We start from the raw sequence: 24,675 nt of genomic DNA on the forward strand, positions 1-24,675 counted from the left end.
CTCACTGTTTATCCAATCGATCGGCTTCAGTTAGCAGCAGTAGCGAAGGAATTGCTCCATCGGGTTCAGTTAATAGCCATCGATCAATCGCTCGGATTCAGTAATGCATAGCCTACAGTGCAATCGCTCGGGTTCAGTTAGAGCCCAACGCCTTGCTCGGGTTCAGTTAGAGCCAACGCCTCACACACACGCGCGTATGTGTACGAGAGAAACGCGCATCGCTCGGCCCCCGACCTCCCACCGTAACCGGCAACTCCCCGAAATTTTTCTCCCCCTCGCTTCTACCATGGTTTTTTCCATCATGGACGGCCTAAAGAATGTCATCCAACTGCGTCTCCGGCCCGCCCAGGACGAAAAGCCCATTTTCTGTCATGATTTTTTGTCATAGAAGTAGGAGCCCACCACATCTATGATGATACCGGGTTTTTTCACAATTATCGTCATAGAAGTGTCATATGTATCAGAACAATGGTGTTGAGCAGACCCAACTGAATGATATACTATGAGGACAAATTGTTATTAGTGTAATCATACAAGTGTTAACATATACTCACTTCCTTGGACCATGAGAGTATCAAGTACCTTCATGGCGAACATTGCACCTTGGGGTTCGTCAAACATTATGCGTAACATGGTGATTATACAACAACTTTTGGGTGCATTGGAAAAATATGTCAAGGAACTTCATAGCTCAAGATGTTATGGTACGGCAGATTAAAACTACGGATCCAGCCGCAAAAGGGAACGATCAGGCCTATCTAGATTCAGTAAGATGCTAAAGGAAAAAAGCAGATAAGTGTTGATGAACACCGACGAACATTGGAGAAACTTCGAAACCCTAATGTAGATTTAATAAGTGAAAGAAGGGGATACTTACCAGGGCCACGCAGCGGCGGAGGAGTGTCGCGGATCTCTGGAACAAATAGGTTGATGCAGCGGCCTAGTTGGTGCAGGGTGAAGGGTCGACGGCGGCGGTGATGCTTGAGTGCTTCGGGGTCGCGAGGAGGAAGACGATGCGAAGAGGCAAGGGGGAAAATGGAAGGACCCCCGGTCTTATTTATAAAGAAGAGGGGATAGACGGGAAAATGAAGAGAATCTTTATTATCTTTTTATACAGAGATGATGTCAGGACGATTCACTGCAGCGTTCAGAAGATGATGTCATGGCGGTTTACCAAAGTTTACAGGGAGAAGACAACATGGAAGTTTACGAGAATCATTAGAAGATGTTCACGGAATTTTTTCTAAGTATTGAAGATTGACATGAACAGGTTCAAATCAATCTGGGGCCTAATGTTGAGGATATAACTACTGAGTGTAAACCGCCCAGGAGGGACCGGTTCACGCTCAACTATACTGAAGCCCATGAAGACAAAGAAGATGGCGCTTTACGGATAAAGCTTAGAGGCCCAGAGCCCAGAGGCGGATTAGGGCCCATAGTGGTAAACCGCCATAGTTGTATAACTTGTATTGTAAGTTAGGGAAAGGGAGAGACCGAGCTAGACACTTGTATGAGCCGGCCTCGGGACTCTGTAAACCGGCCGGGCGTCAACCTGAGTATATAAAGGGACGACCCGGTGGCGGTTCAGGGACAAGAAACAACAACTCGAGACTCAGGCAAAGCGTATTCGCTCCCTGGTCATCGAAACCCCATCAATTCCATCACAACTATACGTAGGCTTTTACCTTCATCGTGAGGGGCTAAACTAGTATAAAACTCTCGTGTCCCTTGTCCGGTTTAACCCCTTCAAGTTAATCTCATTGCGATGCCTCCACGACTAAGTCCTTCCGTTAGGACATCTGACGTGATATTTCCACGACAATATACTATGAGGACACATTGTTATTAGTGTCATCATACAAGTGTTAACATATACTCACTTCCTTGGACCATGAGAGTATCAAGTACCTTCATGGCGAACATTGCACCTTGGGGTTCATCAAACGTTATGCGTAACATGGTGATTATACAGCAACTTTTGGGTACATTGGAAAAATATGTCAAGGAACTTCATAGCTCAAGATTGGGATTTGCTCCTCTGATGATAGAGAAATATTCTTAGGGCCCTCTCGGTATTTTGGTATCCATCATCGTCTGGCAATTTGTGATCAAGTTGTTGCTTCACAAGGATGCCAATAAAACTCTCGCCCTTGGTTTTGTCAAGTGTCATAAAATAAATGGAATTGTGTACGGAAACAAAAGGTCTGCTCGATAATTATTTATACATGTGTAGGAGTCAATATGGATGCTCAGATGCCGATATTGATAATTGACCAGAAGGAGTTCCGGGTCATGTTCACACATTATCGAAACTGGCGGGGTCACACGCTTAAGGGTCATCAATTTGTTGAGTACTAGAAGTGCTAGGAGCATGAGAGAAACACACTGGAAAAGTTCTGGGAAGATTGAAAATGTCTCAGAGAGAAAACCAATTTTTCCGAAAAACCGGGAAAGTCCCGGAGTGTCGTGGAAGCCACTGAAAAGTCTGGGAAGGTTTTGGAACGTTCTGAAACCTTCCAGAATATTTGAGGAGGCACTAGAGGGATGCTCCCTTGGCTGTGCTAAGTGGGGCAGCCGCTTGGGCCGAGAACCCATGTACGGGCCAACTCTCTCCTTCCCTTGCCTTGAGGGGCAAGTTTGGGGGCGGCTAGGGTTGGGGCGCCACACTCCTTTGTGGTGGAGCCCCTCCTCCAAGGTGGCCTCCTCCCCGGTGCCTATAAATACCTAAGGAGGGGCAGCCCTCCAAACACAATTCTATGCTTGAAGGTTGCTCTCTCTCTCTCTCTCTCAAAAAGTTCTCAAGCCGTAAGGCTGCTCCACCTACACATCTAGTTCTCCGCTAGGTCTTTTTTTGGACGGCAAAGTCGTGTTGGATTGGTGACCTCGTACACTTGGATAGCGGCGGAGGGATCGTTCCTTTGATCCACGAACGAAAGAAATGATTCCCATGGCTGGGTGGTTTAATCCTATTTGCAGGAATCAGCAACAACAATCTTCACCAACCTCTAATCTCCACTGCATTCATTGGTAAAGATTAGATCAAACATATTTGCGTCTTCATAGTGATCCTGGGCTTTACTTGTAAGCCTGAATTTTGTGTTTTCTACTACGTTTCCCAACTCTGGTGACACTTGAAAGACTTCTTTGAGTTCTAGATATAGTGACATGAAGAACTCCTACAGTTTAGTAATACATGTGCAATCCAAGATAAGTGGAAGGCAGAGTACCGAGGTGGAATTGCAGAACACCAGTGGAGAGTTGAATCCTATCTCCAGGTATGTCAATTGGAGTGACTTCGAGTAGTTATTTTGAACCAAATGGCAAAATATGTGAAGAAGATCTTTCAAATTCTTCAATTGGTACACATTGGCTGACAAAATAATATGGTTCTCATCTAGATACTACATGGTATGGTTGGCTAAGTTTGGCAAGATTGCAATGGTATAGGCCTTACCAAATCCTTTGAGCAAGAGCCTCACTGATGGCAGACTAAAGTATATTACTACCTTCGACCGGGTTTATTAGGCCATGGGCAGTTTGACCATAAAATTTACTAGTAAAATATAAACAATATGTCACAAAAATTATATGTGGGATAGTTCTTTCAAATACAAATCCAACAATATATTTTTCGTATCATATAATTTATATTTTGTTATCATAATAGATGGTCAAAGTTTAGCATGAAATACGAGGGGGTCCAATAAACCCAGACAGGGGTAGTAGCAACTACAACAAATAGAAGAGGGGAGAGTGGATCTCCTTGCCTGACTTCCCTTTTACATTTAATGGTAGGTCCTAGAACTCCATTATCCTTCACCTTACTTGTCAGCATTCTGGGAATGGGGGTACCCAGACTTGCCTGCCTGCGGCCTGCGGCGTGGCTCAAGGAGTGGCCCAGTACGACCCATCTTCATCAACACAAGCTTAAGACCCTCGCGAGGGGCCAAGCCTCGCGGGGAGGACGACAGGAAGCTTCCTCAGGCACGGCCTCGTAAGGCTGGCTCACGAGGAGGCGGAGAGATCAAGGCGGGGTACCTCACAAGGTGCCCGTGACGCAAGCCATGACGGCTAAAGCCAGGCGGGCGCCAGGCGGGCGTCGGCCTGCGCAGAGTCCTTGTTTCCTCTTTGGTGCAAAGGGAGCAAGCGCAGGCAAGAGTATCAAGCAAAGGCAACCATTTTGGTGCAACAAGACCAAGACCAGCAGAACGGCAGGATGGAGGTCATCGTGGAGCCCAAGCCGGCGTCACCGCCAGAGTCTTTGGCAGGCGAGGACCGACTTTAGTCAGGATAAGTGTACTAGATGTTCCCCTTCAAAATGGCCAATTGTTGGTGCCCTTCCCGCTCAATATTTGGCAAGAGGACCAGGGCCTTGCTCTATAAATAGGACTAGCCACTCTCAAGGCAAGGGCGATAAGAACCTGAGCCAACACCACCACCACCACAAGAACTCCTCCCCTCGCGAGGCAGTTCTTCCTTGTATTGTTCATCATTAGCCCCTGAGGTAATCCACCACACCACAAACTAGAGTAGGGTATTACACCACAATGGTGGCCCGAACTAGTATAAACCTTGTGTCCCTTGTGTTGTTCTTCGTGTAGTTTTAGATCCTTGCAAGGCGACGAGACGTAGGCAGGTAGGAGGTGCGATCTCCGCGTGCACCCCACAGTTCGAACCTAGAGGGTCTGTCGGAACCCGAAATCAGACATTTGGCGCGCCAGGTACGGGTGCACCGAAATCCTTCTCCCGCCACCTCGCGTCCCGTCGCATCGTCATCATCATGGCTGGCGACCCAACGGGCAATCCTGATCCCTGGGCGGCCTGGCCCGCCCGCGTAGATCCGCTCGCCCAGGGCGACCTCAACCCTGTGCCCCAGGCAGCCTGCGGTCCGCAGGGCGCTGCGGGCCCTGGGCGACGCGGTCAGGCGGCGTCAGCTCTCACGCCGCGGCAGGTACGGTCGGCGGTGAAGGCCTCAAGCCACGCCGCGGCCACGGTGTCGTACACCCGGCGGGAGCAGGCGAACTCAAGGGCTACTGGAGGGCGGCCACGACGTGCTGCTGGAGCGGGTGGCAGAGCTCCTGGGGCTTCTCCGCCTCGGGGGCTCACCCCTTCTGCACCCAGCCACCGCCTCAGGTCTAAGGCGGACCGCACGGAGGCCCCGCACGCGCCCGCGCAGCTCTGAGCGGATTCCAAGGCCACCCCAACGTCAACCTGGCCGTCAGCACCGGGCTAACAACAGCGCCGCCTCTGCCTCCGGCCAGCGAAGGAGGACTCACTACAGCCCACGGTCCCAGTGGACCACCGCGCTACCACCCCTAGGTTGGCACATCAAGCAGGACTGTGTGGCACGCGGGGCACTACAGCGAAGCATTCGGGGCGGCGGCCCCGGAAGCGTACGTGCCCCACATGATGGATCAAGGGCACGCGCAGGAGGAAGACCATGGCTCGTTCCTCGGCCCAAGCTGGGGGGAAGAGACATCCGAAGCTGAGCTCTTTCAGGAGCCCCGGGAAAGCCCCATCGACCGCGCTGGAGGCAGCGACTATCGGGTACCGCTAATTCCTCAGGAGCAGGCATACGCTAACCATGGAACACAGGAGGTACAGGTCATCGCGGCAGATGGCTGCCCAAATCCAGTAGCTTCCTACCCCTCAGGAGGAGGGCACCGGGGGCTGCAGGAAAGGGGCCGAGATCCGGCATCACCACCGTGGCGTTTGGAGCAAGGCGTCCTCAGGAGGTAGGCCCTCTGCCGGGGAGGTGCCTTAGGGCCTACCCCCGGCAGAGGACCCGTGGTCGTCGGGGGAACTGCTGGCGACCGCTCTATCCCATCGGCAGCGTCCTCGATCTCCAGCCGTCGTCGATGGCAATAGAGTGTGGTGCAAGGCGGGGCCCTTGTCTGGCGATATGAAGCAAGGCCGGTACCTGTGAAGAAGGCCCAGTGCCTGTGAAGCTTGCCGCCCCGTGACACTCTCACGTAATAATGAGTGGGGTTGTACACGCCCCAGAGTCTCCGGAGAGCCACCCTCGGGCCTCGGGGGCTCCCGCCCACGCCCAGTGGCAGCACTTAGCTCCGCGCTGGTGAGAAGACGTCGAAGACTAGACTAGGTGCCGGACGCGGCCTTTCTGCTTTTTTGCCTTGGTTGTTGTTTTTCCCCTATTTGAATTTAAGTTGGATTTGAGCTTGAGACTTGCGTGTGTTCGGGGAAGGGGTGTTTAGTCTCGTTCGAGCAATCTCTCGTGTTCTGGCTACCGCTTTGCGTCCATCCAGTTTCAGTTGCCTCCCCTCGTGAGCCCCTCGCGAGTCGGGCCAGGCCCAGCATGCGTGCAGCCCAGACTGCCGTCGCCGCGCCTTCTCAGGAGGCTCTCGTTACAGGTTCAATGGGTTCGTTCGGGAGGCACTCAGGACACCACGGCCCCCCACAGGCTTGCTCAGGGCCCACGCGGGTCGAAGGTAAACAAGCAAATTGACTCATCGTGAGGCCAATCGCTCGGCGCAGGCATACAGGCAACGTCATGTCTACAATTACGCTAACCGCAAGTTTTTACACGAGGGGCTCCCCCTCCCCAAAATGCTCTTACCACCTTCAGGGCCAAGCCCGAACTCTCTCTGCGTAGGGTAAAAAGCAGGAACAGCACGCGGTCAATCGGATAAATCCCCCAATGCATCCTCAAGGGCACCTCCGGAATCAGCACTGGTGTCGCTGGCCTCGCCATCACCCTCTGTGTCGCTGTCATCAGCATCCAGGCCGTTCACCACGCCGCCCTCATCAGCAACCATGACCATGCCGTCGTTATCAGCGGTGAAAGCCCTGACGAGGGCGTCTACGTTGTCTTCCACCTAATGCGCCAGGTCGTCCGGGATGGCCATGGGTACCGGGGCAATGGCGGCATCGAAGTCAAAGTGGGGATCCATGTTCTGAAGATGACTGAAGACGCGAGAAAAAGCACGCCCGAGCAGGGCACGGCTCCTCTCCTCCACCAACCTATTGGCTCTGCCCAACAGAGCCTCTAGCTTCGTCACCACATCAGTGAAGAACTGAAGGTTACCGGCATAGTTAACCACATGAGGCTGCCCAACGGCTTTCTCGCAGATGTTGCCCAGGGTCGTGTTAGCTCTCTCCCGGAGCGTGAGGAGCATGGGGCCATGCATGTGCTCCAAGGTCTGCCGCTGGCGTATCTCGTCCTCGTTCCACCGTGCGACGGCCTCGGCCACATCAACCCTCTGCTGGAGTAGAAGCACCTCAGCGCGGTAGGAAGCCAGCTCCCCCTGTGTCGCGCGAAGGGCGGCCCCGGCAGCATCCGCGCGCCGCGACGCTTCATCCAGCCTGGCCCTTAGGGCGATGGTCCTGCCCTCTGCTTCGACCCTGGTCAGCTCCAGCCACTCCTCGTACACACGCTCGAGATTCGAGCGGGCCTCCGCCACCCGGCGATCAACCTCTTCTAGGATGCGGGTTTCTCGCGCAGCGACATCATCCTCCACCTGCGCCGCCAGGCGCTCTCTCGTCTCCAGCCGCTCAAGGTCACGGGCGCGCTCGGCGGCCTCCAGTGGAGTTACTCCAGGACTGGAGCTCCCGCGCTCGCTCCTCTGCAGCTTCACGCCGCCGGTCAGCCTCCCGGGCCTCCTCGACGGCCTGGGAGCAGGCCTCCCGAAAAGCCACCAGCGATGCCTCGGCCTTCGCATTGTTGAGGTCACGTCGGTGGCGCGCAAGGGCAACGTCCACCTTTAGCTTGCGCCTCTCCTCAGCAAGGCGCATGCCCTTGGCCTCAAGGTGCGCGTCCTCAATGGCAAGCTCTACACCGAGCTGGCTCACTGCGTTGGCCACCCTCTGGAGAAACCCTTGGCGAAGGGCGCGGCGCTCCCGAGCGCGCTCAAGCACGTCTTCCGCGTCGTCCTCCACCCCCAGCTCGCGCGGAGGGCCGCGGACCGGCACGCCCCCTCTGGGCAGGGGGGTGGGGGCTGGCGCCATCGTGATGGCCGGGCGTGCCCTGCCAGAAGCTTGGCCCAGAGCCTATTCACCCTCCAAGGAAGAATGCGAGGACGATCCCAGCCAGTCGCCGTCCACAACCAAGGCCCGGGGCAGGCTGGCTATGCCCCGGAAGGGCTCACGAAGGAGGGTCGCGAGGAGCACAAGATCAGGACGCACCGCAGGATGGCTCACCTCTCTGACCGACCTCACAACAAGGATAGCACTCGAGCTTGGGACGCTTGGGGTCGGTAGGGAGGGCGAGGCCTGGGGAGATGGCTCCTCGTCCGTCTCCGTGAACTCGGCAGGAAGGGCCCTACAGGGCAATGGTCAGATGAAGCAACGGGAAAGTAAGGGATTAAGAAAGGAGAAGGCTTACTCATCAATGGTGAAGTACTTTCTGCGCTTCAGTAGGCGGTAGGGGTAATCATCGCCACCCAAGGCCTCCCTTCTCTTTCGGAGAGCCTCGAAGTCCATGCGGAAGCGGCCTAGGAGCTCAGCGCAAGGATCAGTCTGCGGCGAGGAAGAAGCACCAAGGTGACCGGCATCGGGGACATTGCCCTGGCGCACGCCGCCAGGCGCCGCCCCGTTGAGGATGGTCGGGGCCTCACGAGCCTCAACCACGGAAGCCGCGGGCCGCGGCTCAACGCCTTCGGTCGCTACAGGGCAGGCCTCAAGAGCCGCCACCTCGGGAGTTCCGCGCGGCGCAGTTATCCCGACGGTAGCCCCCGGCGGCCCTTGCCTCCCAGCTCCACCACTCGAGGAAGGACCGCCACGGGCAACCGGGAGGGCAACCACCGCAACTGGGTTCTCACGAGATCCCATGAGGCCTGCTGGGCGCAGCCCCCATTCATCGAAGCTGGGCGTCTGCTTCACGAAATCAGCCCTAGCTGAGCAAAGGTACAGCAAGGCACCCCCTTGCCGGACGCTGCCAGGGGAAGGATCCCCGGTCAGAATCATGAGAACCTTCCTCAGCACTTCAGGCGCCAGATCTTCCTCCTGGAGCCTCATGCGGTCTTCACGCCCCCTGAAGGCCCACATCCGGTGGGAATGACGCTGGAGAGGGGCAATGCGGCACTGGAGGAACTCCTTCACCACCTTGGGTGCCGTCACACCAAGCGCCCTCAAGTTCGCGAAGCGACGCCAGACGAAGGCGAGCCGGGGGCTCGTGAGCGTCTCATGGCCCCAGCCCGAGTTGGGGACAGCGGGCAAGGTTGGCTCTAAGAGCAGGGGGCTGGCACTCCGACATTCACATACAGCCACCGCTCTCGGAACCCAGTCGCAGGCGGAGGAAGGCTGAAATCAATCCCCGAGGTTGCCGCCCCTGGTGCGGCAAGGAAGCTCACGCACCCTGAACATTGGGTGGGATCGCTGAGGCGCAATGAGAAGAAGTGGCGCAGCAAGGCAACTGAAGGAGGAATGCCCATCATCGCCTCGCAAACAAAAGTGAAAACGGCAAGGAGAGTAATGGATTCGGGACCCAAATGCATCATGTGAATCTGGTAATGGGAAAGCACGGCGTTGAAGAAATCGAAAAAAGGGGGAACCAGCCCCGCCCATAGGGCGTCGGCGAAGTACCGGACCTCGGTGGCTATTCTGTCAATGGAGAAGTGAGACGTGGGCCAGACCGTCATCCTCCCACACTCGTTGAAGGTGGTGGCAAGGGCGGAACTGACCTTGTCCAAGGCTTCCAGATTGAGTATGATCGACTGGTCGACGGCGGGAGCCGTCGACGGCAGCGAGCGGGGCGAGGGCACCGGATTCTTCCCTTTCCCCTTCTTCGTTGGCGCCATGACGACAGGAAGGGGAGGGTTCGAGATTGGATTGGAAGCGGAGGTTGGAGCTCTGGAGGAAGAAGAGCAGGGGACGCACAAGCGGCAAGAAGAGGGATGACTGTGTGCAACTGCGAGTCCGCCTAGCCGGGCGCAAAATAAGGAGGCGTGGGGGAACAGGGACGCCCGCGTCCAATCAACTGCCACGCGGCGCCCAAGGCCGCAGGCTGTTGGGGCCACGGCGCTTCGCACTTGCCCCTTCGCTTCTCTGCTAAGCCAAGTCCAGGCGCGCCTTGGGCCCGGGGGCTACTGTCGGCGTTCTGGGAACGGGGGTACCCAGACTTGCCTGCCTACAGCCTGCGGCGTGGCTCAAGGAGTGGCCCAGTATAGCCCATCTTCATCAACACAAGCTCAAGACCCTCGCGAGGGGCCAAGCCTCGCGGGGCGGACGACAGGAAGCTTCCTTAGGCACGGCCTCGTCAGGCTGGCTCGCGAGGAGGCGGAGAGATCAAGGCGAGGTACCTCACGAGGTGCCCGTGACGCAAGCCATGACGACCAAAGCCAGGCGGGCGCCAGCCTGCGCAGAGTCCTTGTTTCCTCTTTGGTGCAAAGGAAGCAAGTGAAGGCAAGAGTATCAAGCAAAGGCAACCATTTCGGTGCAACAAGACCAAGACCAGCAGAACGGCAGGATGGAGGTCATCGTGGAGCCCAAGCCGGCGTCACCACCAGAGTCTTTGGCAGGCGAGGACCGACTTTAGTCTGGATAAGTGTACTAGATGTTCCCCTTCAAAATGGCCAATTGTTGGCGCCCTTCCCGCTTAATATTTGGGAAGAGGATCAAGGCCTTGCTCTATAAATAGGACTAGCCACTCTCAAGGCAAGGGCGATAAGAACCTGAGCCAACACCACCACCACCACAAGAACTCCTCCCCTCGCGAAGCAATTCTTCCTTGTATTGTTCATCATCAGCCCCTGAGGTAATCCACCACACCACAAACTAGAGTATGGTACTACACCACAATGGTGGCCTGAACTAGTATAAACCTCGTGTCCCTTGTGTTGTTCTTCGTGTAGTTTTAGATCCTTGCAAGGCGACGAGACGTAGGTAGGTAGGAGGTGCGATCTCCGCGTGCACCCCAGAGTTCGAACCTAGAGGGTCTGCCGGAACCCGAAATCCGACATTACTAATTGACCCGGAGAAAATGGTCTAGTTATAAAGAAAGTGGGTAATATAATGAGCATCGCTAGTCCAGGAGCTCATACTTCAGCACTGCAACGCTTGGTGTTCAGACCTTGGCTCGAGACATCACGTCCAGGGACAAGGCAATTGATACGGATTTCACACACACCGATGAGAAGATATATCTATCCAGCATTCATCACTATCACCCATATATCTCATCCAACTCAATGACTTTGAAACGAACACTACCCATGCGTTGAGGGACAAGAGCATATGTGCTTTGAAGTCTACCATTTGCATGCACTACATAATAAGGCACTCCATCCAGAAAGGAAATTCAAGACCAATAAAGATATCGTACCTCCATCTAGAAATACAATAATCATATATGCACAGTCGATGTGTTAGAACTTTGAATTGACTGAGCATACAAGAAGAATATTAGTGTATTTTATTCTTGCAAGAATATGTTATATGCACAGTCAATGTGTTAAAACTATGAATAGATTGAGCACGGAGGGCTAATATTATTGGGGTTTTATTTGTTGCAAGATTCTATAAGTCATATACAATTTTAGGCACATTACACAAAAATTCATTTTAAAAGTTATGCATTGGGGATTTTGAAAAGTCAAGTGTATCTTACTACATTTTAAGATGGGCGTAAATCCATAAAGAATAACATAAAAACGATTTACAAAAAAGATGTCCTAGCTAGAGACAAGGCAGGTGATTAGGATTAGGATTAGGATTAGATAGACTTCACTTATTACGGTGTAAGGAAACAATCACGTGAGCGTTCTCCCAAACCCTGCACGCCCTTAATTTTGCCAGGTGTATTCGGGTCCGCATGCTCACAGTCAGTGCAAGTTAGCTAATCAGGAAGCACTAACTAGCTGTGACAGGCAAGAAGCAGACATTATCCAGATTAGATATGCAGAACCCTAATCAGCAGGCAGCATCCTTGCCTTGCCGGTAGCTATAGCTCCAGGCAAGAATCTCGCTTAATTCCCGGCCTCTCTTTCTTTTGGCTAAGCTTTTCTTGGATTATTATAAGCTTTACGGTGATGATTTAGCTAATACTTGAAAGCACTAGCTTTAAACAAATGGACAAGCACAATGATCGTACTTCGTATCTACATTTTATTGATGGTTGTATGCTTTGCAGAAAAAATACATGAAAAGAGATATTACCTACTCAAAGGTTGATTATACACCACCCTTATTGAGCACACAATGATTGGAGGAATATGTAGTCGAATTTACGAACCATCTAACATACCACATAAACACATATGTGCCATGGTAATGTCATCCGTAAAAGAAATCCCAACAAAGGTTCCTTTACCTTGACAACTCATAATTGCATTTATTTCTTGAAACAGAGTAATCATATTTTTGATAAATAACTTTTTCATTCAGTAGGTATATTGAGGCAATACAAGCAAATGTCCAGCCTATGCATAACATGATGCACACAACGTTTCGCAAAAAAAAATGATGCACACAACCAAAAAGAAAATGTTTTTTACAACAAGAATAAAAAATTATAATTTATCAGTAAAGTAGCATCATTTTTTAAAAGAAAAGTGGCATCTAGTTGGTAGATACTAGAGAGCGGTAAAGCTCCTCCCAGAAAATTAATTATGAATTTAAGTACACTTGCTACTAAAAGTTCTTCTAATTACATGCATAGAGTATGTTCATTTTTTTCAAGTTCTTAGTTAAGCCAACCCAGAGGTTCCATGCCTGGAGCATTTATTAATTAGGTGCGCAATTTCCCTCAAAAACAAATTAGGTGCACAATAATATATTTTCGGAGTAGCATATTGTATTACGTAATCAGTGCCAAACTTCCAATTTAGTTAGTACAGGTAGTTCATAAGCAATGTTCAATAAACTAGCCAACAGGTTAGCAGGTTTCTATCAAATGATTGTCCAATCACTCCTTAGATCCTATGAGGAACACTCGCGGATCAGGTGTGCAGATCTGTATGTTACAACTGCAGAAGCTGAAGACGGTATATTTCTGCACACCCTGGTACCACGGATAGACCACTCACGCACACACCCAAAGAATACACGCTTGCACGGGACGTCTATAACTACAATCACATAGCTCAAAGAATAGAAAGAGACATCAATTTCAAACATCATTTAACCGGTTCGGATAACAATTCAATAATAGGCTATGTGCATATTCGTATATACAATTCAATAATAGGCTATGTGCATATTCATATATTCTTAATTTCATCAGCCAGTTTGGATAACAATTCAATAATAGGCTATGTGCATATTCATATATTCTTAATTTCATCAGCCAGTTTGGATAACAATTCAATAATAGGCTATGTGCATATTCATGTATTCTTAATTTCATCGGTTGTGGCTATTTACATACATTTGCTAGCTTAGATTTGTTGTAGAGAATGGTGATATTTTTGCTTTACTAAAAATGGCCGTATAGTAAACCAATATGTGATTGGAGGAAAGTGGTATCCCAGCCCACCAAGGTTAAGTCCTGGAATTAACACCACTGCTCGTATTCTTTTTAGATTTATTTCAGCCTTCCGATGTACCCTATGAAAAGATAATAGTTTCAAACATTGGTTCGTATTGTCTTGTAATGCAAGTTTGAAGCCAACTACATATTTAGTTGTGGCAATCCACGACAAGTGACATGGTATTTTATATTTTATTTATAAAAATGGAACACCAGGTTTATTCCAAAAATAGTCAGCGAGACTTGACTTTTCTTTTGCAAAGGCTGAGAAAAAGTTGGGAAAAAAATCATGCAAAGGCTGAGAAAAATATAGAAAACATAATACCGAGGTACAGGGAAGATACTACCGTCGAGATGAAAGAACTGATGTGATTCAGGCCGTTCAGGTAAAAATAGACAACAATCGTTAGTATCAACACAATTGACCACACGGCGCGCACACACACACAGATCATCATCACTTCACCAGTAAGGCAAAAGCATAGTTTCACTCAACCTTTGTAAACGTCTACAAATCCTTTGAACTGCTCTCAGCACAAAACAATACGGAACTCGATTTCTCGGCTCATGCAAAGCACAAGCGGAAATCAAATCAGAGGGATTGACAAAGGCCCCTGAGGATTTCGCCGTCAGTATAGTATTTTGGACTGTGAAGGAGGCATGCATAGCATGCACTACTACTAGCTTTCTGAAGCATGCAGCTTGTTCTTCACCGAAAGCGCTGCGGCTCGGTACCATGCAGCTGCAGCCATTGCTCCTGGGTCAGGAATTGAAACCAGGTGGTCTGGAGAAATGTACGATGACCGTCCTGCCTGCAAGTGCAACTGAACCAAATTACTACAGGAACGGACATAATCAAAGAACGAGCTCAAAAAGGCAAAGAAAAGCTTTTGCTGAAGGAGGCCAGGCAAGTGACAGATTTTATTTCTTCTTAAGGGCCAGGTGAACGATCGTACCTTTGCTTGCATTTGTTTAGTGGATTCAGCACCAGCTGCTGCTGCTTCAGCAGAAGCGATAAATGCAGTCACCGGATCATCCCCGGCTTTAAGAGACTGTTCAAGCACAATGAATACATCACATAATTAACATAATTAAAGATAGAGATTAAAGATCATGATGCAGGAAGACCAAGGCTTGAGAAGTAACCTGTTTCAAAACTGTAGAAGCGGGAATTAGAGCATCCAGCATCGTGCGGTATCCTGCACTGGCACCACCATATTTGCTAACAGCAGCAATAGAAGCTTCTAAAGCATCAGCCCCTGCGGAAAAGAAGCATACTTTGTTTAGTATGCACATTTCTTGATAGTTGTCTCGATCATAATGGAATATATGTTAGTTCTTAAGCTTTCAATCATAACGATTGATGAACATATATCTTACATTCATATGCCGTAATATTTTTGTTTTGTTTTAAGCTTGCATATGCAGCCTTGCAGAGTATGTCATACCTGGAGCATAGTATAGAAGAATAATTACTTGTGTTTTCAATTCTGGCCAATAATGTAACAAGGAGTGGACAAGCACAGATTACTTACAGGATTCCACTTGTTCCACCCATCACCTTCCGGATTGTTGAGCCAATCTCATTTACTGTTCCAGCTGCATCATTCATATGATAACTGGCAAAGAGGAAAGTTCACTTAAAATAGGTCAACTTGTATGCATGACTCGAAAAACCCAGCCAACATAGAAGGGTTTGAATGAAAAAACAGGACAATCAGGCAGAAAGACATGATGTCCTTAAGCAGTGAATCTTTACAAGAATTACATATGAATACTAGGTAAGGGGCATCACACATCAATAATATGCATTGTCTGTAACTTACCGTGTTTTCATATCTTCAAGAATAGCTGTTGCACCTCTATACATCTGGAAAAAAAAATCAGTTACTAATGAATCTTAAAACAGCTCTCATCGGACAAACACTAAGTTGATAAACCCTACTAGACCTACCGTAGTTCCACAGTCACCATCACCGACTTTACTGTCCCAATCATTTAGGTTATCCTTGAGATCAATGAGTTCTTTAGCAGCTGCTTCAATAGCAGCCTCCAACATACATCCTTGCTTGCTTAGTTCCTGGCGTTCTGAAAGAATCTGCAGAACAATAGCTAACCATCATACTTAAGAAATTGGGAGTGGCAACTGACATGCATATTCCAGTATGGTCAAAAATTCACACTAGTATTGGCTAAACTTGCTGTCAGACAAGAAAATGTTTTCATAGTTCTTTCTATTACCACCATGTTCTCTAACCTTTCCTCTGGTATCTTTAAAAAAATGGTATCTAGACAATAACTGGAATAGACCTTTATAAATACAACCCATGCAGAACCAGTCAACAGCATTATTATTTTTTAAACGTTAGTCAACAGCATTATGAGGTTCTTGTATAGTTGTATATTTCTAAATAAAAGCGAAGGTGAACCTACTCCCAGCATGAAAGCCTCAGGGAAGAGGATTTTACTTTACCTCGTCATCCTTCATTGAAGGTGATGGTGGTACTGGAACCGGAAATTTTGCTGGTGGGCGATTTCCTACAATAAACATCATTAGAAAACTGGTGGTTGAACGGCAAAAATGTTGTATCAGAGCTTAAAACCTTCTTTTGTAACAAACTAATACTAATGATGTATTTAAAACGTTGGTAACTTTGCACTCTATATTCAGTTCAAAAAAACTCCTGATTCTACATCCGAATCCTGCTAATTCTGCATCCAAACTAGCCTGGTTCTGCAGCCTCCAATTAAAGCTTGTACAGAAGAGTTTGAAATTCTAGTTGTGCTAAAATCACTAAAAGCATACATTGCTATAAATGTTGAAACCCACAAACTTAGCAATTTAGCTAGTAACAGAAGTATTCTCAAAAACAAAAGGCTAGTAACAGAAGGCATAAAACTGGAAAAACCATCACATCAACCTAGAATACAGATATTAGTGGCTAACGGCTGCAGACATGCAACTAGTTTTCTACTAGTAAGATAACTACCTTCAGAACCAACAGGCCAAGCTGGAGCTTTAGTGGGAGCGTCAAGTCGCTGCAAAATGTTTTCATCTGAGCGCATAATGGTGATAGAAAGTCCTGCAATGGAAACATAATTTAAAGTATTTAATATATGTCATTCATAATAAGCTAAGGAATTAGCCACCAGTCAAATGCTTGCGTATCCGATGAAAATGCAGATTACACACATTAGAAGAAAAGTAAAGTGGCTAGCTAACCAGCGATTGGTCAGATAAAATTAATGCTGATACATATTCAAGCAACCACGCAGATCATCCTAATATGTGTCGTACTAATTAGTAATTGAAGTGGAGTGATGTTCATAAAACTTGGCCACAGATTATTTTAGGGCCTTAGATATCAAGGTTCTCTTAGAGAGATCCATGCAAGAACTAACCAGCCATATCAAGTGATGTCATAAATGTGCCAGTGTAGACTCTATCAACAGCAATCCCATACTCCAACTGTAACTCAGGGACTGCTTTTCTTGCTGCAATCATAAGCTCCATGACAGGAGTAGCGCCTAATCTGTAAGATGGTATTAGACAACAAAGTAACATGACATACTTGATTCATAATGTAAACAATGCAGATAAAGGAATTGATGATACAGTTATGCACCTCTAAAGATATCGCAGTTTGTCACAGTAGATTTTATGGCAGTAATTTATATGGAAGATGAAGTTGCCGTGGAAAGCTCATACATATTTCTAAAGTGTGGGAAACGGAGAACAAGTATATCACCATGATACAGAAAGACAAGCACTTTACCTATAAGCACAAGCTTGAACTGATGCAGTACAAGCACGCCAAAACTAGATTTGTGGATAAAACTTACAACACTTTGTTTGAAAGTTAGTCCTAATTTCCTATGACCCATTCAATCTTACTGAAGCCCTGAGGGATGTTATCAGTCTCCTAAAAATGCTAAATCACGGCCTGCTTCAGTTCTAGCGTCGCATACCAGTCAGTTCCCTGCGGACATTTTCCATTGTAATAGAAATGGATAACGAGATAGATAATGGGCATAGTCGAATTCCTCCAGAACTGACATTGTAATTACTAAGTTCTCTAATTACTGAAAGCTGCAGATGGTGAAATACATTGCAGACCCATATTTACTATCCTCGTTATATTCAGTATTTGTGCTAGTAATTTGCTAATAGTAAAAATCAACTCTTACAGTAACAAGAGTGCTCAGTTTTGTAGTTACCCGTTGATTAAGAGAACGGCATTGCTCCCTCTTGTGATAGGAAGATACTGAGTTTCCTGCAAAGGCGAGAGACCACCACACAATAAGCAAAAGTACCAAGACTAGTAAATACAAATAACATTAGTTTGCAGAGACTCGCACTGAAACAATATCTATGAAAAATAAACTTTATACCAGGACAGGAACAGCATGAGTTTTCTTGCTTACTGAAGGCTACTCTCCTTTCAGCATTAACCTTAAGTGCTTGTAAAATGTTTAAATGAAGGTAAAGTGATGCCATGGAAGGAGAGTCCCACCCAAACTTTCAACCCTGTTCCACTCCTTTCCCTGGCGTTCAGGCAATGGCCTCTTTATTACTAGCGAGGACCTACCCTAGTTATTTTCATAACCTTCTGCAAACTTCACCTTTCGGTATTTCAGAACAAATTATAGCTAGATAAGCTTAACTTAGTGTTGAATTTAACAAAGCATAAAAAACATGATTTCATTGTACTCAAATATGACTGCCAAAGATTGCATAGATGCCTAACAATAGTTCAGTGCTTGCATTCAACTACAGGAGAAAAGGAGAAACACAAGAGAGGTTAGAAATAAATAAATTGCATATCACGAACCATACCTGTGATAGTATCTGCTTAAGAACATGTTCAACCACCACATCAACTGTCTGTAGCTCAACAACAGCAGCACCAGGTTCTCCATGCTGGGAAACAAATTAGTTGCTTATTATATTTGGGAAAAAATGAAGTTTGCAGCTCTTGGATATACTGAAAGCAAACACAAACTAATAACAAAATCCAAGTACATCAATTGCTTATTTGCATCCATGCTATAGCCTATATGAGAACAGTTGTTGATACCGTCTAGACTTACAATTCCAAGGCCAAGCTCAATTTGCTCAGGACCTAAACGATCAGATGTCACTTGCCCAGGCAACGTACAAACAGAAAGTGCTACTCCCATTGTACCAACAGCCTCAGATGCATGTTTTGCTTCTGCAGCGACATCTGCAAGAGATAAACCAGCATCTGCAGCAGCCCCAGCAACCTGTAGAATCAAACGAAGTGAAGACTTCAGAGAACAGCAAATATAATTACAACAAAGCATTGGTTTTCTTATTGAAGTTAGGATGACCACAAAATGTAGGTGGACACTTTCACAACCCAAGTTCATGAGAATGTTGCCATGAGGTGGTGGCTGCACCGTGGCATTAATGAGGTCAGCGGGGACACGGTATGGTGGAGGAGAAACCTCCTTTGATGAGCCTGAGGCTTACACGCTAGTCCATTATACAGATAACTCCTTGGTCCACAAGTCGGATCAGATCCTTCCTAACAAACCCTGATTATTTCACATCTTACTTACCACTTAACCTTTTGAAACTAACTGACAAACTTGATAATTAAGGAAATAGAGGTTGCAAAGCTAAGCCTCATGCTGCAGGTTGCTGGCCACGATGAACGTAATGCTGGCCCCACATAGACAACCACAATGCCAGAATTTGCTCACCGCATAGTATCAGTTCTATTGAGTACAAACAGGAAAAAAGATAATTCCACATCAGACAAATTTTAGCTCTTGCAAGATAGATCTCTGGTGTCACATCAGTCAAAATAATTACTGGTTAGTGTCTGCTACTATGATCTCCTCATCTAGCAGGCTAGCACCTAACTTAAAAAGGCACCATTGGTTTGTTTAGACAAGATACAAGCTGGTCAAACCAGATAAAAAAATGGCTTCCATGAACAAGTGGTATATCAATTGGAAGGGATTTTCCTAGGTGCATCACTTCATAAAGCAAGTGCAACACACCAGTAATCACCACAATGCATAAAACAAGAATCAAAAATTGAAAAGGCAATAGCCACAATGAAGTACCTTATGCACAAGAATTGTTCCTGCTAAACCTCTTCTACCAGCTATCCCCCGAGGCGGGGGAAGGGCACAATCATCTCCAACAATTACCATCTGCAATCGGTGGACAAATACTGATTAGAAGCTGATAACATGGTATGCTATACAAAGGTCTTAAGATGTGTGCTCATCAACCTCTATCTTATAGCCTTCAGATTTTGCCTGCTCAGCAGCTAATCCAAAATTAAGTCTATCACCAGTGTAGTTCTGCAAATGTCCAAGAACAGAACATGAGAACAGAATGCGGTGTACCTTGGAGAACAGAATGGAGTGTACTAGAACAAAATACAATGACATAAACAGAAACAAGCACTGCAAATAATTTTTTTGGGAAACAGCACCACACATGCATCTATAGCCAAATAAGCCCCAGTGAGCAGTGGCTAGGTTTTTCCTTTTGAGCATAGGTCAAGGATAGCCTTCATCCAATAATCAGTAGAGAACGATGTCAACATCATAAATAAGAAGATTGACTGTAAGGTTTGTTTTCCAAGAACATTTCCTCAAAATAATTAAAAATGGAAAATAAATATTGAGGGTGTTCCCTCCATTCCTTCTCAGTCTTTCACCACAGCCAGTTCCTCCAGGAGCTTGCATAGCACTTTGAGCAGGAGAAAGACCACAAACCTTCACCACTAAAATTGCCTAGAACTCTAACAAATATTCAAAAGTCAATCCCCAAATCAAATTCTTAGCTCTTTACACTCTACACAAACAAAATTGCCTTTCAAGAAAATCCAATCAACCATATCTACAGCCAGCAATTTAGTTTGTCCCATGTTTATTTTCGGAAATCTGCATTCAAAGTTAAATGAGCCCCCTGTCCATCGTTAAACGTATTCGTCTACACTGTACAGACAACTAAACAGGTGCAAAAAGCGATAGAAAATCTTTCTGAGAATCAAATTGGCATTGATCAATCCCAACTTCCCAAGCATCAGATAAAGCAAACTTCAGATGCATTATGTTGTTCCTATTAAGTAATGATTGTTCTTTCATAATAGAAACTACTGAGTACCTTTATTATCAGAAGGCATCCCATAGTGCCCGTTACAGCTCGAATAGCCTACAATGCAAGCATACAGTACAAAAAAATGTGAGCTAGGGTAATCTTAGCAGTGAAAGCAGGTTGACACAATTTACTGAAAGAACCATACAGCTAAAATAGAATCAACAGGTGGAGAAGCAAAAACATCTCCAGAAACAGCCGCTGTCAACATTCCTGGCCCAACAAATCCCGCATGGGCTGGCTCATGGCCACTTCCACCACCTAAGAATAAAATTGGTATATACAAATAAGATTTTATGCTATGGCCTCGATAATATAAAATCTACCTTCTGAAATTCTGGCTCAAAGAAAATAGTTAACATGTTTGTTTGTGCAGGAAGAACAATAATCTATATAAGAGTATCTAGTTGACTTTTCTATCAGTCATTAGAATATAATATTTACAGCTACCAAGAGTAATAGCAGACTCGGATGCATATTTGCTAAATCTTTGACAAATACACGGGGACAACAATTACATTTCCTAGGAACCAGTTCAAGGTTTCGTAGAACCAACAGAGAAGTTTCATAAATAAACAGTAACCACATAAACAATATTCAAACTGAGTATATTCAAGATGTAACCCTGATGTATCATTACTGATGACAACTAGCTCATTGCATGTTAACCTCAGTAGTCAGTACAGGTTTTTCAGAGAACTGGGTGTATTTACTCTTCAGCAATTGTAATCAAATTAGATGGCTAGTTTTGTTCAATCATATCAACTATATTAAAAATGAATGAGCTGGTAATAAGTAATAGACTACAAGCTCATGAATGTAGGCTCCAAGTCTATGGCTACAAGATGTACAGGCACCTTGCAATAACATAGCTCTAGTGTCTAGGCATAGTTCAGGCACAAAGACCAACACAGTGCCCCACATGCCCTACACGCCTCTCGGATAATATAGTGGTAACTGGTGAGGATAAAGGCTAGCAGATAACATACTGTCAGTAAATATGGTAATAGCGCCTTTTACTTCGTTCATCGTGATATCTATGAGTGCTACAAATTTTGGGATTCACGAGAAACATGAGTGTTCAATACAACTCTTAGATGAGCAGCCTATGCAGACAGGAAAACAGCGTGCAAACAACACAAAGAACATAATGGATCTTCCCGGTGGGGACCACAATGCACCACCTTCACATGGGCAAGCAGCATGCCTTTTCTATCAAAATGCCACAGGGTGCAGTCCATCTAGGTATACACTGTCATGTGCCCTCCAACATCAATAGCACCAAGCACAGATCCAAGATTGTACTCGTGCCGTACAATGAACCTCACATTTTGAGATAACATGTAATCGTAAGCAGACAAAAATATGACCACCATCATACATTCATATTACTGCAGAACTTGCAAAACTGAAAGGCATCCTTATCCTGAACTCATTAGAATTTTCAGAAACGCATGTGAAACTAGATATGCGAGATGACATGCTTCATTGGCAAATTCAGTCAGTAACCAGCATAAAGAGGCAAAACCTACAAACGTTGTAAGTTGTGATCTCCAAGCTGGGTCATACCATACATACTGCATTTTACACAAAGAGCAATCAACATAACTTTACACAGAGAGCAATCAACATAAAAATAAATCTGAACATCTGCACTAAATGAACCATCGCATTCACGAAGCCGAGTTCCCAACAGGGACGTACCTGAGATGACAGCAACCTTGTCATAGGCACCGCCCACAGCATCAGCGCGAAGAACAACTTTAATCTGCACACATTGTAGGAGAATTTCGTCACGGAACGGTCCCAAGCATCATCGGAACCATTACCCAGCGAACAGTGTTCTCACCTCAGGGAACCCGTCCAGGTACTGCAGGCCCGGGTAGGTCTCCACCAGCCCCTCGATGAACTCCGTCACCACATCTGCAAAAGCGGGACCGACCCCCGAAGCCCCGCCGAGGGCGGCGACGGCGATTAAACCCTAGAATCGACCAAAATCCCACCGGAAATCGGCGGAAAACGGAGGGGAATGGGCGCGGGGAGTACCGTCGGGGTTGTTTATGAGCTTCTTCCCCTGCAGGGCCATGGCGAGGGGGAGGCCTCCCGGCGGAGGCGGCGCGCGCCCCGGCGATCGCCGGCGGAGAGATTGGGGTGGGTAGAGAGGGGAGGGGAGAAGCGGGGGGCGAGCAGTACGAAGCGAGTCGCCGCCCCTGGTTCCTGTGGCCTTTTTCTTCCCCTTGCTTGCTCGAGTTGAAGTGGGGTGGGGTGGGGTGGGGAGGATTATCCTTTTATAGGCGCGGATTAGCAGTCCACTGACGAAATGGATAACGATGGAATTACAGGCGTGTCCCTCTTTTGGTAGAACCGCCCGCTCGGAATTTACACTGCAATTACGGCCCCCCTCGTCTGACGTGGACTTCTACGCGTTGTTTCCAGTTTTCCATTTGGCCGATGCTAGGCGGCCGGCGCTTCGGCCGGTCCAACCCTAGCCGTCAGATCGGCCTGTTCCGATCCGTTGGATCCTTATCCAACCAGGGCGTTGTCTTCCTCTCGCGAGCGCGGACGGGGAACGGAACCCGTCTCGCTGCCCGTCTTCGCCGGCCGCCCCACGCTCCGACACTCAGCTCGCCCCGCCCGCTCGCCGCCCCGGCCGCCGGTTGGAGCTGACCGCTCGCCGCCTCGGCCGTCCGTTGGAGCGCCATGGATGCAGCTCCGCGACTCAACTCATCCAAGTCCGTTCTCGCCGCCCCGACCGCCCGTCGGGGCCGCCCCGGCCGCCCGTCGGGGCCGCCCCGACCGCTCGCTGCCCCCGCTGCTCGTCGGAGTGCCATGGATGCAGCTCCCGCCTCACCGATGATTGGTTCCAGCAAAAAAGAGAGATGCCCCCGTGGCAGCATTTTCCCGTGTCAGTCGTAGCAAATAAAGACAACGGTTGCAGCAAAAAAATCCATCGGGTGTCGCCATTGTAGCAAAAATGTTAAACGGATGTAGCAAAACACAGCGCCAATGGTAGCAAAAAACGAGGATGTTGCAACAAAAATGCCGTCCTCGTCGTCGCCGGTCACAGCTCAGTCGTAAAAAAGCACCATGGCCGCATGAATGGATGTAGCAAAAACACAGACGGTAGTAGCAAAAAATTGATACGGTTGTAGCTTTTATCTCAATGGTTGAAGCTTTTCCCCTCTATGGTGGAAGCTTTTCTGTAAACGATTGAAACTTTTTTTTTGAGCAATGTCTGGGTGAAAATTTTTCTCTATCGTTCGGTTGAAGCTGTTTTCATCAAAGTTTGTAGCATTTTATATAGATGGTTGTAGCTTCCCTCGATAGCACTGAACACTTACAGCTTTCTGTATATACGGTTGAAGCATTTTTAATCTTGGGTTGAAGCTTTCCTGTCAACGGTTGCAGCACTCGCCGGCCTGTTCCAGCAAATTTGGGCCGCGGGGTGTAATCCTGCCATGGCTGGTTGCAGCTCCGGCGTGGCCGGGTCCGGTGAGGCAGGGAGAGCTCCGATGCACGCGGATCCCCGCGGATCTGGTCGAGGGCGGGCAGATCTGCTGAACGGCAGCGCGCCTGGGAGGCCTGCGGCACGGGGCGATGCGTTGACCACGGCAGCGGGGAGAGAGAAAGAGAGAGATGCGCGAGAGGAAGAAGAGAAAAGGGAGGAGGACTAGTCGTCTCGGGTCCATCGCGCCACGTGGTTGCTCGTGAGTGGGTCGCGTCGCGCGTGCGTGGACTGGACCGGCCGAAGCTTCGGCCGGTGCCCCGGCCCCAAACGTTTTCCTTTCCATTTTCATTGCAGGACTGAAATAACGCATTGACGATGGGCAAGTAATCGTTGGTTACAAATTAGGGCCTATGGAAATGAAGGAAGAAAATTTATTTATTTTTGTGAATAGAAGGAAGAAAATTACTACTATGTATTGCGCCACAAACAAAAAGAAACGGTTCACCATACAAAATGGGGAAGATTTAAAATCGGTCCACTGGCTAAGCGCCAGGTCGGTCGCTTGCGAGCACACGCTTTGACTCGTGGGGCCCACGCACCGCTCTGTCCCCTCTCGATATCTCTATCTCCACCGAACAACCTTATCCGCGCATTCCCAGGCGT

At 47.9% G+C, this 24,675-nt stretch overlaps 1 protein-coding gene across 2 annotated transcripts; it reads right to left on the reverse strand.

Moving 5' to 3' along the window:
• Positions 1-13,778: 13,778 nt before the first annotated feature.
• On the reverse strand, positions 13,779-22,819 carry LOC119294854 (putative 3,4-dihydroxy-2-butanone kinase). Of its 2 annotated transcripts, XM_037573131.1 has the most exons (20): positions 22,611-22,819; positions 22,414-22,487; positions 22,269-22,332; positions 20,713-20,825; positions 20,574-20,621; positions 19,691-19,762; positions 19,520-19,609; positions 18,515-18,688; positions 18,261-18,344; positions 17,642-17,697; positions 16,826-16,956; positions 16,414-16,506; positions 15,897-15,961; positions 15,378-15,521; positions 15,250-15,293; positions 14,959-15,042; positions 14,804-14,871; positions 14,570-14,682; positions 14,380-14,475; positions 13,779-14,235 (listed from the first exon to the last, which is right to left on the reverse strand). In XM_037573131.1, exons 1-20 carry the CDS (start codon positions 22,648-22,650, stop codon positions 14,104-14,106), a joined length of 1,785 nt encoding a protein of 594 aa, XP_037429028.1. In that variant the 5' UTR covers positions 22,651-22,819; the 3' UTR covers positions 13,779-14,103. The 2 variants fall into 2 exon arrangements, with proteins under 2 accessions (XP_037429028.1, XP_037429030.1); XM_037573133.1 differs by lacking the exons at positions 22,269-22,332; positions 22,414-22,487; positions 22,611-22,819 and adding an exon at positions 21,749-22,052.
• Between the last annotated feature and the right edge of the window lie 1,856 nt (positions 22,820-24,675).

The sequence above is a fragment of the Triticum dicoccoides genome, chromosome 4B (genome assembly GCF_002162155.2).
Source record: "Triticum dicoccoides isolate Atlit2015 ecotype Zavitan chromosome 4B, WEW_v2.0, whole genome shotgun sequence".
Taxonomy (NCBI): Eukaryota; Viridiplantae; Streptophyta; class Magnoliopsida; order Poales; family Poaceae; genus Triticum; species Triticum dicoccoides.

Excerpts from the sequence above, each read along its gene's own strand:
- LOC119294854 (XM_037573131.1), bottom strand. The coding sequence starts at position 22,650 with ATGGCCCTGCAGGGGAAGAAGCTCATAAACAACCCCGACG. Across the intron at positions 15,294-15,377 it reads ATGGTGACTGTGGAACTACG|ATGTATAGAGGTGCAACAGC; the intron begins GTAGGTCTAGTA and ends TTTTTTTTCCAG. Across the intron at positions 14,476-14,569 it reads CTTCTACAGTTTTGAAACAG|TCTCTTAAAGCCGGGGATGA; the intron begins GTTACTTCTCAA and ends GTGCTTGAACAG.